Below are 16,643 nucleotides of genomic sequence, written 5' to 3'. Positions count from 1 at the left end.
CCTGAAGTAGCAAAACAACCCCAGACCATCACACTACCCCCACCATATTTTACTGTTGGTATGATGTTCTTTTTCTGAAATGCTGTGTTACTTTTACGCCAGATGTAACGGGACACGCACCTTCCAAAAAGTTAAACTTTTGTCTCGTCGGTCCACAAGGTATTTTCCCAAAAGTCTTGCCAATCATTGAGATGTTTATTAGCAAAATTGAGACGAGCCTTAATGTTCTTTTTGCTTAAAAGTAGTTTGCGCCTTGGAAATCTGCCATGCAGGCCGTTTTTGCCCAGTCTCTTTCTTATGGTGGAGTCGTGAACACTGACCTTAATTGAGGCAAGTGAGGCCTGCAGTTCTTTAGATGTTGTCCTGGGGTCTTTTGTGGCCTCTCGGATGAGTTGTCTCTGCGCTCTTGGGGTAATTTTGGTCGGCCGGCCACTCCTGTGAAGGTTCACCACTGTTCCATGTTTTTGCCATTTGTGGATAATGGCTCTCACTGTGGTTCGCTGGAGTCCCAAAGCTTTAGAAATGGCTTTATAACCTTTACCAGACTGATAGATCTCAATTACTTTTGTTCTCATTTGCTCCTGAATTTCTTTGAATCTTGGCATGATGTCTAGCTTTTGAGGTGCTTTTGGTCTACTTCTCTGTGTCAGGTAGCTCCTATTTAAGTGATTTCTTGATTGAAACAGGTGTGGCAGTAATCAGGCCTGGGGGTGACTACAGAAATAGAACTCAGGTGTGATAAACCACAGTTAAGTTATTTTTTAACAAGGGGGGCAATCACTTTTTCACACAGGGCCATGTAGATTTGGAGTTTTTTTTCTCCCTTAATAACGTAAACCTTCATTTAAAAACTGCATTTTGTGTTCAATTATGTTATCTTTGACTAATAGTTAATGGTTTTTGATGAGCAAAAACATTTAAGTGTGACAAACATGCAAAAGAATAAGAAATCAGGAAGGGGGCAAATAGTTTTTCACACCACTGTATATGTACAGTATACAGATATATACATCTTAAGACCTTGATGTTTTTATTGGTCAATCTGGTTTCTGGCTGCAAGCCTCATACTGGTTTCTGATTGTCCAGTTTTCGTGAATGTTCTCCTCCAGCACTCACCCTTGAGCTTGGTCAGTGTTTCCCCAAGCTTCCGAAGCTCTTGAGTTTTCTGTTCCACTTCCTGTTCCGTCACCAAGCGATGGTTTAGCCCTGCCCCTGTCATCATTTCCTCCACTGAACGTTCTAGATCACTTAAACCATAATGCAAACAAATGATAAAATAATAGCACATTTCAACAGATTTTTTTTTTTTTTTTATCATTAAAGATAGTGAAATTGTCATGGAAAATATTTTAACAGAAAGCTAAAGCTCACTGTAGCTGCTGTATAATGAGTTCTTCTTCATTGAGATAGCGCAGTCTCTCTTCCTCCACGAGGAGGCGCTGGCGTTGTAGAGGATCTTCCTGCGTCCGAGACGCTTCAATGAGGCAAAGACCCAAATCGGCCTCGGCTTGCCTCAGCAAAGTGTGCACCGAGTCCTGGTTCTGCATCTAAAAACATTCAGACAAAATCAAATCACTCACCAAGATTCTAATTAATAATGAAGAGGCAAAAGTTTGCTGATATTCTTCGTCACCTGTATTTTGCGTAACTGTGAGAGCTGCTTGCGTAGCTCCGTGGTACTTCGTTGCAAGTCACTAAGATGCAGGTGCATTTGGGATCGAGACATTGTAATCGGCTGAGACGTTCCAGTGAGGGGAGGTGGCATCAGGGCCAGAGGAGCCGAGGGAGTCGTGGCTGCCAGAGAAAAGAATCGAGGTCAGGACACAGCAAGGGTGGAGTTAAGCAACTCCGGTTTGGGTTTTGCTTTGAAATGAAATCCGGCTGCCTGGAAACCGAACTGATTTAAAGCTAACATACAATAATAATGAATGGCAAGGTAACTGGGTAGGTCGATGCAGTGTCCTTTCCCAAGTAGAATAAGTGAATAGACTCTTATTTATGTTTGTTCATACAATCTTTTTTTTTCCTTATCCACACCACTGAAAACAGAGATACAGATAAACTGTATTTGAAGCACGCATCATCACAATTCCTCTGTGGGGTCTGCACATGCAACACACATCTTCATTTCCCCTTAAGTAATGTAACACACAGCTTGCACTAAAGCAATGTCCAGGTCATCATCAGCCCTATTGCTCTCTTTGTAAAAAGGGAACAGAACATGCTGCTGATGAAACCATTTTGTAAGAAGGTGGTCAGGGGTTGCACTCCAAACATTCCAGGATGGTTTGGGTTCAACACACTTACTTACTTGTTCACATACACATTGTAACATTTTTTTTGTTCAAACTCAGGGATCTACGTTTCCGTGACTCCATTCCATATAATCTACAGCAGATATCTCAGTGCACTGTTTTTCGTTTGATCAGTTATGAAAAACTATTACAAATGTACCATGCATATGGTTCTAATATTACATTAAAATATATGCCTTAAATAAAACAGTAGCTTTGTAAATAATTCTTACTGCAATCCTATCTCCCTCCAGTCATATTACAATTTTATTATCTTTATGGTGGCAGCTTTCTTGGTAACATGATATATATGGAGAAAACATGAGACATTCCATTGTTTAATGGATTAAAATAGAGAAATAAAACACTCCGGGACATGCTGTATTTGGAAAACAATCAATAAATACAATCAACCTCACAGTAGTATCTTCATATCAGGCTGGATCACAATGACATTGATTGTTTTTTGTTCAACATTACTTGTTCATTCACAGTATCTGTAAGATACGTAATACCCAAGAATTAATAATAGTTGTTTTGTCATAACTGATGAAGTAAAAACAGATGTTAGTGGTGGGTTCGACAGACCGTGGACAAACAGAAGTCGACAACGAAAGTAGCGTAGAAACAGACACACATACGGTAAAAATACCTTTTCCTTTTCTAGACCTGCCAGCTGAAACACAAAACATGTGAAGGGTTAACCTGTGACCTTGTCCTAATGAATGTATGTGGTGTTCAGGCTGGTTTCTGCCATGTTTTGAACTGGATTAAAGGTTCTACCCAGCAAAGAGGCGCAGAAAAGCAGCTCAGAAGCAATGTGGGGAAAATGCATAAGGAAAAAGGATGGTACCATATGGTTATGAAACGATGATGCAACAGACCATTTGTCTGATCCATTAAAACCAAAGTGTGCTATAGTAAAACTATTACTATTACTAAGCAATCCATCTACGGGGTCTGTAAAGAACAGCTAGCCTAAGTAAAATCAAGGTTATACTGTACAATTCATACCGTATGATCATAGATTTTATATGTTATGTTATAAGTTGTCGAATCTGAACGGCCAGAACAAGTTGATTCGTTTTCTATGTCAGAAGCTTGGACAGTAGTTTGTAGTGCCTTATTATTTCTAGAGTCATTTTACTTCCCATTACATCATCCCATTGTTAATTATTTTCCTGAAACATCCTTATTTGACTCCTTTCTTATCACACATTCACACACACACACACTCACACAGTACTTACTCTCAGGCGCCGAGCAGTCACTTGCTGTTTCTGCCTTGTCGCTGTAGAAGAAAATATCTGTCACACATTGTCTGCTATTAATATCCATTCATATCCTGTCTCTATTGGAAACTCCAGAGGTTTAATATCAATCACTGTCAATCTGTTTTTATCTCAACATTATACAATAAAAAAGTACTTTTTAATGCATTTCGACAAAATTATTCATAAAAAAAAGCTAATTTACTTGTGATTTAGACAAATTGGGATATTTTAACTATAACTTTGGTTTAGAAACGATATATAGATATGCTTTATACAGTATATAAATGGGAAAACGTCTTACGGACTGTCCGGGGGCCGGGTAAGAACACTCTGGACCAGACCGGTCAAACTGGCTATCTGCTTCTCCATGGCTTCCATTCGTTCCCTAAAACACAAATACTATTTATAATTGTCACAATATGTATCCTATTCAGTAAAAAAAACATCCTAATAGAACCCATTATATATACAAAATCCCAACAATATACAAAAACAGCAGAAAATCTAAAAGTCATTAGCAAGCTTCAAATTGTTCAAATTATCTTAAATGCCTTATGACATCGTTTCTCTTTACAAAATGGTCAAAACTCACCTTGTGTCAGTTTCATACCCCGTCAGTGCCACTCCCTCACCTCCTGCTCCAGCCATCACACACATCTGATCAAGCAAAGGGCCTCCGACTCGCGCTTTATGACCCTCTACATACACCGTGCCATCTTTTCGGAAGCCTTGCCTTCCCGGTGATCCGCGACCCGAATGACCCCTGTATGGCTCCAGCTTCTGCGGTGATGCGGGTGGCAAAGTTCGGAAACCCATCGGGCCGTAAGGCTCAGCATAGAGAGGTCCACCGGGCCTGTAGAGGGCAGCATCAAGCTCACAATGCAAAGCAGCAGCTGAATAAGGGCTCAGGGACCGCAGAGACCCACGTCGGAATGCAAGCGATTGAGGTGAAGCCACACCGTGGACGAGGGCATACGGGTCGGCATACGCCGCCTCATTTTTCAGGAGCACCACACTCTTTGATGGTGATGCCGGGGCCTCCTCGTCCGGTCTGACATCTCGTCGCTCGAGGATGGCACTGGGGGAGGGGCAAAAGGCAGGGTGGTTTGGGTTCTGGTGCTGGTAAGGGTGAGGCTGAGGGGACGGGGGCGGACCAGCGTACGAGGAAGGTCGGACAGATGCGTAAGAAATCCGAGAGTGTGGGCGGGCTGGAGAGGCGGACGGTGAGGAGGACGAAGGGTGGGCGTTTAGGCGCCGAGTGGGAGACGAGTCACGTGATGTGTATGCTAGCTCCCTCTGGTGGATGGAGGCAGAAAGAAGAAAAGAACACAGAAAAGAAATATCATGTGATTCTATATGTACTTTTTAATATGTACCCTGGTGCAGTGTTATATTACAGAAACCAAAAAAGTTTTGATGCTTTATTGTCCCATGAGCCTTTCTCATATACCAACTGAAAAGATGTGGGTGGAGCTGTGATGTTACTTGATTACTATTATTACAGGTCAGTTACACAAACAAAAAGGGTTAGGGTTAGGGTTAGTTTGTGTACGTGTGTACTTTTTAAATTTGTTGTTATGTAGTGTTCAGCATTAGTTTAAGTGCACTTTGTTCTAGGTACTCGAAAACCTAGAACTTAACAACTCGCTTTCGGGATGCATTAAATTAGTTTGCTGAGGTTCCACTGTACTGTATGTATTTGTACTGCATTGGTTTTCTGTGAAATTTCGCATTGATTTTAAAATACAATTTTTGATAAATAAAGCATTATACATTGTGGACCTGTGACCATACCCAACTGCCATCTCTCCTTCTCTTCTGCTCTCTCCACTTCTCTTTCCTTTCCTCTCTCTCTACCTTTCTTTCTTTCCCTCTCGAGCTATATGTTGTTCCTGAGCTGCCAGTGATCCAGACGCCCTCTGCTCTCTTGACCTGTCTGACTCGTCCTGGTGTCCTGCTTCTGGTTGAGATCTCAGCGCATGGATGTCCCGTGTGGTCTGCTTGGGATGCGTGTGGTGACTGGGGACGGTTCCACTTTTTCACGAAGACGGTCCTGGCCTCGGCTGATGCTCACAGCTGTTTTCTGAGCACTCGTGACTGCAGTCACTAGATAGTTCAGGACTGGAGCTCCTACAGTCTACCTGAGCCTCCATAAGGAACTGGACGCCATATTAACTTAAACGCATCTCCTGTTATACTAAACTTTCAGCCTTTAAACAAACAGTATGATGCAGGTCAATTTCTGCTATCCGTTATCACCCAGATGAGGATGGGTTCCCTGTTGAGTCTGGTTTTTCTGGTTTCTTCCTATTGCCATCTCAGGGAGTTTTTCCTTGCCACTGTCGCTCTCGTTCTCGGCTTGCTCATCAGGGACAATCTTATCATTTTAATTCATACACATTCACATTTCATGCAAACTTAAATAATTCTTTTGATTGTGTAAAGCTGCTTTGTGACAATTCCAATTGTTAAAAGCGCTATACAAATAAAATTGAATTGAATTGAAAAAAATAATTAAATAAAAAAGCGTTTTTTGATTGAGTCAAAACAAGACAGGTTTTTTCTGGATGCTCACCCTCAGGTCCCCGTTGGTGACGTGGCCGTGGTGCACGTGGTGGTGAGTGTTGAAGGCGGTGTCTCGGCAGTAGATCTTGAGCACGCTGCGGTCGTGGATCCGGCGAGGGTCATCCAGCTCGTAGAAGACGTTGCGCGCCTCATCTTTGATGAGGATGGCGGTGGCGGGCGAGCGGAGCACGCTCATGTTCAGCTGCTGAGGAAACACATGCACAATCAGTGCGTGCAGCGTCTCCATGCTGCTCAGCTCGTGGCTGAGGTGAACACGTCGTGTCTCATCGCCAAACTGCAGGAACAAAACGCCTGAGAAGGGACAGAGAGAAAAAAACAAAAGAGAGAGAGGCAGGTAATGAGGAAGGAGTACGATTTAAAACAGAAAGGCGGGAGGAAAGTCAACCATTAGACAGATTAACGCCATTTTGTGAGTGTGTGGATTGCAGTGTATCAGAGTTAACATTAGTACAAATCTCATGAGACGACTTCAGGCTTTCTGCAGGGGGAAAAAAAATCCCAGCAGTCTCTGGGTGTAAATCTCTCTTCTCAGCACACCTCCCTTCTGAGACCTACAGCAACGCTGAAACATGTTCCTGTGATCGAGAGCTCAGTATCCAAGAACTGTGAGGCAGGAATATACCAACACCAAATTCTCGATTCTGATTGGTCAAAAAAGTGTTCCAAATTATCATTATGTGCTATATACAGTACATGAGTGGACGATGCAGCTGTTTAATTTAACATTATGGAAAGAGTCTCCAATTTTAATTTTCAGCATGGGTAAGTTGTTTTTTTCCCTTCAAGTAGAGAAGGTTCGGCTCGGCTGTACCTGGTGGACGGAGCTTGTTCTGGCTGGGAGACCGGGCAAGCGGCAGGCTTTGTCTGAGGCGGTTGGAGCGGCTGAAGCCAAGAGCAAGGTCAGCGTCGCCCATGGTCTCTAGATTCTCTGCCGAGGCGTAGAACGACCGTCCTCCACCCTGATCAGCAAGAGAGTGATGACCTCCACCGCTGGCGCGTGGAGTCCTTGCCTGTGCAGCGAGAGCATGACCAAACACCACGCTATTCATCACTTCATCAAACACCATATTACACCATATTCTCTTGAATAAATAAGTATAAAAGGTATAAGAATAACCAAAAGGGGTTATTCCCCTTATAGCAAAGCAATTTTCTACACCTACAACTTGTTATGCTTTAGATGTTTTAGCCAATGTTAATCCATTTTTTTTTCCTATCAACAGAGTATTTACTCCATTTGTAGTAAATAGCTCGCTTATAATTCTATTATCAAACAAGAAGCATTAAGTAAATTTGTGCACTAGCTTCTAGAAACTGGTGGAGTAAAAGGACTGCTCGGCAGAGCACTCAGACTTTAATTAGCTGCACTATAGTAACAGATGTGCAGAACTCGACAACGATGCCTTATGGGAAGGTGGCGAACCATCAAGGGATAACTTTGTGTGTGTGAGTCTGCTTTGTCAACGTTGGCTGGTGAAGCGGAACTAATGAGGCTAAAACATACAAAGGCTCTTTCTAACGCTCTCTATAACTCACACACACACACACACACACATGCTGTATACCCATCTTTAGTCTCGGTTGTGGGGGTTTTTTCACGCACACCTTCACACACACATACTGTACATAAAGGAAACAACAAAAATTGCTCGTAAACATCTCCCGCATGTAGGTGAGGAGACTGCACAAACAAGGAAAATTAGGAACCACCCCTTTCATCTTGACTCCACCCATTCTTGAACTATGCTGGTGTTTCTAAAGATTTCGATTTTAATTGTGTGTATGTGTGTGTTTGAGACTAATCGACATACACATCAGGTAACTTGACTTTACATGTTTATATTCAAATATTGATCAAAAGTAAGATTTAATCATTTGTCACATGGACCTTAAAGCACAGTAAAAAGATTATTTTCACAAATCACAGTTACAGTAGGAAGCTGGGGTCAGAGTGCAGGGTCAACCAGGATACAGCTCCCTCTGAAGCAGATAAGGTTTAGGGTCTTGCTAAAGGGTTCGAACCACCTCTTTCGGATCAGTAACCTATAACCCTAACCATTTGAGTCACTTCTGCCCCATATTATTGGTTCAATTCGAGATTTTTAAGTCTGTTTGTTTTTGTTTTTGTTTTGTTGCATACTGTATTAAGTTCTACGTGATGCCTCATCGCTGGTAAACCCAGTCAATTCAGGATGGTTAGCAACAACACCATGCTAACAACAACATAAATCATGCATAAATCAATAAAACCGACTTAAAGCAGGACAAGAGAGTTAAAGTGGCTCTGTATCCAGCTAATTAACCTCATGTTCTAATGATTAAGACTAATTATGATGGGAGTGTCAGAGCAACAAAGCCTGTTGATGCTGACGAAGTGTGTTTGTGGGTCAGTGGTTTAGCCAGGCAGTCATTTTGTGGGGACAGATAATAGGTAGCAACAGTTGCTTCCATGAAAATGTTAAGTCTTTGCACTTTTTTTTTTCTTCAATTTGGGTTTGACCTCCTCCCAGCTATTTTAGTGAGCACAAACTGATCGATACACTGAGTAATTCAGTTAAATAGTTTGAAATTAACAAATAATACAAGTGCTTTCAGAATGCATAATCCAATGTACATACTGTTAAGGAGAAAAACAAAGTGGACTCACCATAAAGGAAGAGCAAGAGTTTATGTCGCAAATTTTCCATGAGTCACGCCCTGATCAGCTCATTAGATATAATACGAGGGGTTTTTAAGTCAAAGCGGGACTTTTGATTGTGCGGCATAATGGAACCCAGTTATGAGAAAAAAAATTCCTCTATACAGTTTAATCCCCTGCTAGAGTAATGCACTTATCCCAGTGTTTCAGTTGTGCTTGGATGCCATCAAGGTAGAAAAAGTTTCTTCTATTGTGGTCCAAATTTGTGATAATGGCTAAAAGCAAGGTCCAGGACTGTACGGAGGATGTGGCAATAACTCCCAGGCGAGTTTCTGTAATGTGCAAGTGGTGTTGAGGAATGATTGTGTGTAAATGTCTCACAGCTTACACAAGTTGCTGAAGGAGGCCTACACAAGTTGCTGACAAGTTATCCGCCGATTTCCATGGATCAGGCACTGAATATTCACAGAAACTACTGCAGTGGGCTTCGAGCCCCTTCGTCCGAGGATCGTCATTCATGGATGTACTTTCTTCTTTAAAACGTTTGCACCATTCAAATGTTTTACTCCAGCTAAGAAACTCATCACCATACTCCACTTGAAGTCTTCTGTAAATGTCAATCTGTTTTACGACTTTCACCTGAAGTCCTGGAACGACTGGAATGCTCCTTGTGTATGACTCAAAATTGTAGCTATTAATCGTACAAAGTTTGGTAATTCTTATACTCGGAAGCAAACACAATCTGTACTTTCATACATTTGAAATCCTTTGGAGAACTTGACAGAAATAGGCTGACTTGATGTTCCTTCACCCTGATTTCTCAGGCCAATAGGGTCTTTCTGCAGATTATAGATTTGTTAAAAGCTAGAAGGCATGTGAATATAAGTAAGCTTGATGACCTGGTGCCTATTACAAAATAAAATTTTTGCAGTGTCTTTAAATTCATATGTGTAATGTGAGAGTATTTTGGCAGCTTTATTGCTAATAAATCAAGGCAGGATGTAATGAAGACTCTGTATTTTACCTTTTACTAGAGGTTTACTCACGGCTCTTGATGCCGGCGTATTACTGTATAGTTATCAAGAGAGACAAAATGCTTCCATTAGTTTTAGGCCACTTTACCATCAGGTGTGCATTTCAGTAGTTTGGCGGCACAAAAAAAAATTAGGAATGCTGCTTCTCTAAACCGTGATTGTGTCACATTTACATTTAGGCATTTGGCAGACGCTCTTATCCAGAGCGACTTACATTTTTATCTCATTACACATCTGAGCAGTTAAGGGGTTAAGGGCCGCGCTCAAGGGCCCAACAGTGGCAACTTGGTGGTTGTGGGGTTTGAACCTGGGATCTTCCGAACCGTAGTCCAATGCCTTAACCACTGAGCTACCCCTGACCTACCGTGTCACAATTAATTTTTTTTTTAAGATAACAACTGCTTAAGATGTACTGTAACAGGCTAAGAAATATTAATTCTGATACAAAATACAGTGCATAATAAAACATACCTCTTTCATGGTGTGAAAAAGTAAGGAATGCTAATAAACTGAAAACATCAAGACACCTCTAAAGGCGCCACTGCTAGCATGCAAAACCTAAATATGCTTGATTGCATAATGAATCTGTCAAGCTGTTGCAAAGCATATTGACTGAAGAGTGCATAACATATAGAACAGTGGCAGGAATTTAGCAAACAGGAGAGACTCGAGAGAGGTTACTGTTCATTACTGGTCTAGACTGCTGGTGCATTAACTGCTTTGATGTTACCTTAGCAACAGTCTGCTCAGCGTAAACCATCAGAACACAATTGACAGCACATAGCTGCTGGAAACCACTGGAGACAGGGGAAAAATATGAACACTTGTCTTAAGTTTGTACAAAAAGCACTTTCTTAAGTTTGTTGAAGCCTCAATAGGATGAATCATCAAAGGGAAACTTTGAAATAAACACCTTTGTTATGTAAGAATGTCATGGCTTAAGAGGATGCAGCAACATTACTGTAGCTCTGGGGTAATCAGACCAACTACCTCAACCAGGGTTAACTGACTACTGAAGATGAATAAATTCTGGTCTTCAGCTTTGCAGCAAAATACCTAGCAACAGTTCCTGTACAGTTTAAGTGGTCAGCACTATCTTTACAGGGTGGAAGATCTTAGATGCAGAGTTGTAATATTCTCAGAGAGTACTTTGCCCTCCTGGGTGTCAGCATATTTCCCAAGAGTTTGAATCCCATTTCTCAGCATGAAGAATTTACAAGCCAACTGCTCTGTCCCTGTGGAATAGGAGGACCTTGTGAGAGAAGACAAGAAACAGCATCAAGCTGAGATCTTGAAAGAAGGCTTTGTTGGATAAGCAGTATCAGTACAAGTGAAAAAGCTTCTTCAAAAATCCACAGCAAAAAAACAAAGTACAGTGGCTGTACTTTTCCTGGAACTGCTCTGAGGGAAACCAAACGCTTCCTCCCACCAGACGCTGGACCATGTTTCGGGCACTAACTCAGCACGAGTAGGTCAAGAATCTAAGCAGCCATCTGCTTCCCTCTCTAATTCCATGACGGCTGCTCTGAAGAAGAGCACTGATTTGGTTTCCCACCTTTTCTTAACGAACCCCTAGTGATTTCACAGAGGGTTAAAACATTTCTAGTATCAGGGCAACTGATTTAACTTAAAAACCATTAATGTACCGGATAGATGGTGGTGTTAGGCTAAATTTCAGTGTGTTCAAGACCATAAAGCTCGATGTGATAGAAAGTCTTATGGGGTGATGAGTCCAATTTCGAGATTTTTTTTCACAAAGGTAGCAGTATGTCAGAAATTAAGAGCCTATGAGACATATAAGTCTGGTTTATTTGACAGCTGTCGTGGTCTGAGGGTTTCAGACAGTGATGTAGAAAATGTGGTGCAAATCAATCAGATGATGAATGCTGAGGAAACATAAACAGATTTTGATTCATCATGCAGTACCTTTGGGAAAATAACAGAGTGGTAAAAATGTTCTTCCAGCATGATAATGACTCCCCGAACACATTCCGAACTCAATTAAAACCCACTTGAAGCAGAAGACAGATGGGCAAAACGGTACTAAATCAGCCACCTTGGACCAGAAACAAACATCTCTGAAAGCTGTGCGAGATCACCCACAGAGCTAACATCAAAAGAAAAGTTTTTGAAAATAGAGGATTTCTCAAAGCAAATTCAGTGTACAGCCAAAGGTTTGTGGACATCTGACCATCAGAGCTCTACAGTATGTTGTTATTTCCTAAACTGTTGACACAATTAGTTGGACAAATACAATTGCATAGAATGTCTTGGTATACTGGCAATAGTCAATGCTTCCTGAAATCCCAGTCCTGTCACTTCTTTCTGTCAGGTAGTCAGTGAAGCGGAACTACCGGCTTCCCAGAATAGCGGGTACCATGATTGGACCAAATGCATCCATTGGATTTTTAGAGAATGTTGAAGCCAAATAAAAGGGCTTTAGACTCTATAACTGCCATTGCAGATGTCTAGCATTAGTGAATTAAAGACATGCTTCACTTAATGTCCCTGATACATTCTGTGAAATAGAGCGTTATGCCATTTAGATGCTGAGATGCATATTATTTTATTAACAAATCTATGTGGTATACTGTAACGTAACCTTCTGTCACTTCTTAAACTATACGTCTTTTCCTCATGCTCCTGCTATGACTAGCACTGCTTTTCTGCATTTGGGGCAATGATGCTCGTTATGGTCATATTTTCGAAAGAAAATTAGTCAGAGATGTAAGGCTATAACACGCCTGTGCATGAGCACTTAGTGCATTGTGTGAGACCCCAAAGTGGGGTTGTGTGTATGAAAATGGCAATAAGTCATGAATGGTTAATAGCACACTTTTGTCAAACCCCTTGAATTAAAGCTGAAAGCCTTGACTTCGCTCCCATCTTGAGTGTGGAGGCCGAATCACAAAAAAAAACCTATCTTCGTTTCAAAATGTACAGACCTGAGTTTATGGCTATAGTCATGCTATGTTACTCAGCATGGGCCAATCTCTGTCCTCAGGCTTCTATATCTTCTCTATTTCTAATCCGCCAATTCATTCATTTCGATGCTAACAAACATCACATCATATGTCTTTTCTGTTTACATTCACAATATTGTACATCTATGAATCCAGTTAGTTACTGTTAGCAGTTTATTCTGTTATCGTCTCCCTCCACTGTAAATGTTATCTATTCTGGGTAGAATTAGCTGAAGTGTGGTATCCTGATGTCTAATAAGATACTCCAAAAATTCAGTACAGTAGATCAGTGCTGCCTTGTTTTCTACCAGGCAGCAGGATACTGAATCAGGAATTATAAAGAGCATTAAACCACAGCTTGCTACCACAATGTCCTCATGAAAGATCCTCGGACTCCTATGGAGAAACTTTAAATCCCATTAGAAAACCATCATGAGGAACCTTTCCACAATGGGGAACCCACTGTTATCCAGAATTAGGAAATAGTGATTTAGTTGTAATTCGGTGCTGCACTTACGTACTATTTTGGAAGATTTTCTTCTCAAGACTCATCAAAAGTAAATACTTATATTATTATTCAGATCAATTAACAACAATCTAACATTTGAATTAGATAAATTGGCTAGCTACAGTATTTAAGCTCTGAAAATCTTTTTCTAAAATAGTTAGGTGGTTATGTTTTGTGAAATAGATATGGAAATTAGCTATGTTTTGTAAATTGGATAGTGAAAGTAGTTTTTTTTAATTGAATTTACAATTTTTTTTTTTTTTTTTATTTAATCATGTTCCAAAGTTTAAGGCTTGGAAACTAGCTATTAAATGTGTGGTCATTGTTTTGTTTATATTATGTTATGTTTTACTCTTGAACATATTTTTTGAATGTAGATGCTTTTTGAACATCAAGTACAGTTTTATCACCATACATGAAATTTTCTACCTTTTAAATGCTTTTTAGGTAGTTTTGGACCTTAATGCTTTTTATAAATTTCAGAAACAAGATATTTTGTCTTTATTTTAACAGAATGTTTTTGTTTGAGTTATTTAATCATACAGATTTATTTAATCATACAAATTTCTTACTTACTCACATACTCACTTTATTCTCTATACTTATATCGTTCAGGGTTGTGGGAAGCCTGTAGCCTATCCCAGGTTACTCGAGCACGAGGGAGGGTACAGCCTGGACAGGGTGCCAGTCCCTCACAGGCCACAGATCTTGTAATAGTTTTATATTTTTATTTTAAAAAGATTTATGTGTGAGTCTTAAAAAGCTTTTATATTTAACCAAAAATCACAGCTACAAAGTTCTAATGAAGGAACCAAGCAACCATTTTTTAAAAAGGCAATTTAATTTTCTATGTGTGTTTCTAATTATATAGATATATAGTGATAAACATGTAATATACAGCATTATACAGAGGCTCCACAGGCCATCATTATTAGACCTTCTCTGCATCTTCAGTATCTCTATTTTTCCTTTTCTCCCTAACTGTGCAATAATTTATGTGCGAAACTCATCAGGTAAATGAATTGTCTTGCCGCTAACATCCTGTAATGTAATAATACAGTATAACAAACACCAGCATGATTACTGACTATATTACAGAGCGAATAATCCTGTGTGGGTGTATGCACACCTGGGTGCTATTGGTTTGCTTACATGTAGAAATTGGTCTGTCCCTTATCGAGTTATTTCTTTTAGATACTAGTGTAAAAAAAAAAAACATCTAATTGACTTTTGAAAAAAAAACATGCATAAACAAATAAAGATATAAACATGTTCTATTCATCTAATAGAAATGCATTCAAGAGCACTGACCTTAAAGCTCCAGTAGTGTGGTTGCTACAAGAGAGAGAGAGAGAGAGAGAGAGAGAGAGAGAGAGAGAGAGAGTATTAAACTTCATATTCATTCAAGCAAGAAACTTGTCTTGTCTTAGACAACTGAGTCACTAACTGAAAAAATAAGAATAGAGAAAAAATGCATTGCACAATAGAGAGAGAGATAAGGGGGTGACACAAGCTTTAGCAAATTTAATCAACCAGTCCTCGCCAACCCTTTATTATGATTCCCATGAATGCAATTCATACAGGTGAAGCACACACACACACACACACATGATTATAATAATAAAGTCTTAACACACTCTCTGTTGAATCTTAGTCACACAGACATACAGACAGATGGTGGGAACGGCTGCTGGCCTTTATTACAAAAGCTAATTGCACTGCACCCAGACCGCCTTGTGTCCATACACCTACATAGTAGGGAAGGTGAGAGCATGTACATAGAGAGAAAGAGAGAGAGAGAGAGAGAGAGAGAGAGAGAGAGAGAGATGATCATTTGAATATGTAAGAATATTGACCTCAGACAAATGCGCCTTTAGGAGAATGAGACAAAAATCCCTAAACAGATGTACATTATGCATGTGTGTAACACCAGCATTACACACAAACAACCTGACGCTGTTATTTAAATAACCCGGACAAATCAGTAACTCAAGCACCTTGGACAAGCAGGTTTTCTATTTGTTTGTTTCTTTTTTTATTCGTAAGAAATGAATCAATAAATTAATTTTGTGTCACTCCTCGACACTACACCCTTATGCACCTCTCTCCACACCTCTACAAACCCCTACACACATGTCTCCACACCTCACACATCCCTAAACACTTCTCATTACACCGCTATACTGTACATTCCTACACAAACCACAAGCCACCTCTAGAAAACTCGAGAAACCTCAATATACCTCTAGAAAGCTCATCACAATCACCTTATCAAGCCTCAACTCACTTTAACCATATTTAAGAAACCTCAACCCCGCAGTACATCTTTAAAACCTGTAGAAACCTACTATACCTTACAACACTTCTACAACCATCCAGACAAATTAATGTACAAACCTTAACCTACCTCTAATTCTCTAAAAGTCTCACCATATCTATACAAACCTTAACACATCCCTACAAATTTGTAAAAAAAATAAAGCACATTGTACTGTACTTCTACAAACATCTACAAAACTATAGAAACATCAACATACCTATATAAACATCTACAAACCCCACCACGCCTACAGTATAAACAATTGGAAACTTCACCATATGACTACAAACTTCTAAAAACTAACCAGATCTACACTATACCAACCTCCAGAAACTCATCATACCTCTTTTAAAAACCTTAAAGAATCTCCACAAACCTCAGCGTACATTGACAAACCTCTGGAAACTTCATCATATTTCTACAAACATCTCCAGAAACCCCAAGACACTTAACACAAAACATCGACAAACCCCAACCAAACCTATACAAACCTCTGGAAACTCCATGATATGCCCACAACTCTTTAAAAAGGTCAACACACCTCCACAAACATCTAAAAACTTCATCACATGCCTACGAACTTTTAAAATCTCAATACACATCTACAAACCTCCACCATGCCTACACAAACATCAAGACACCTTAAACATCTACAGGCTTCACCACATCTCTAGAAACATCTGGTAATGTCAACACACCTCTACAAACATCAGCAAACCGAGCACACATCTACAAACCACAGGGAACTTCATAATACGTCCAGAAAGATCTAAAAACCTTAATACCCCTCCAGAAACCTCTACAAACCTCCAAAAACCTCACCATACAGTATCTAGCATAAACCTCAAGACACCTCTAGCACCTTCAACCTACAGTACCTCTTTAAACTTCTCTACTTCTCTACTTGTCTTCCTTGTGTCTACAAACTTTTAAAATTCCCAGCAGACCTCTACAAACTGCTGAAAATGCTACCACATGTTCACAAACTTAGTAAAAGGTCAACACAATACTTCAAACCTCTGAAAA

At 40.1% G+C, this 16,643-nt stretch overlaps 1 protein-coding gene across 2 annotated transcripts in view; it reads right to left on the bottom strand.

Annotated features, from left to right (window-relative positions):
• Positions 1 to 16,643, bottom strand: part of srcin1b (SRC kinase signaling inhibitor 1b) — a 46,922-nt gene that overhangs the window by 12,401 nt on the left and 17,878 nt on the right. Inside the window, exons 3-11 of one of the 2 annotated variants that reach the window (XM_053493536.1) lie at positions 14,609 to 14,632; positions 6,966 to 7,164; positions 6,144 to 6,445; positions 4,161 to 4,864; positions 3,870 to 3,953; positions 3,545 to 3,585; positions 1,634 to 1,794; positions 1,372 to 1,547; positions 1,117 to 1,247 (exon numbers count right to left, since the gene is read on the bottom strand). In XM_053493536.1, coding sequence (XP_053349511.1) covers positions 1,117 to 1,247; positions 1,372 to 1,547; positions 1,634 to 1,794; positions 3,545 to 3,585; positions 3,870 to 3,953; positions 4,161 to 4,864; positions 6,144 to 6,445; positions 6,966 to 7,164; positions 14,609 to 14,632 — 1,822 coding nt within the window. The remainder of the gene's footprint in view (positions 1 to 1,116; positions 1,248 to 1,371; positions 1,548 to 1,633; positions 1,795 to 3,544; positions 3,586 to 3,869; positions 3,954 to 4,160; positions 4,865 to 6,143; positions 6,446 to 6,965; positions 7,165 to 14,608; positions 14,633 to 16,643) is intronic. The other variant, XM_053493538.1, reaches the window with a different exon arrangement.

Source organism: Clarias gariepinus, chromosome 4 (assembly GCF_024256425.1).
Source record: "Clarias gariepinus isolate MV-2021 ecotype Netherlands chromosome 4, CGAR_prim_01v2, whole genome shotgun sequence".
Lineage (NCBI taxonomy): Eukaryota > Metazoa > Chordata > Actinopteri > Siluriformes > Clariidae > Clarias > Clarias gariepinus.
The sequence above is the reverse complement of the archived record's forward strand: the minus strand, read 5'-3'. Positions and strand labels throughout refer to the sequence as shown.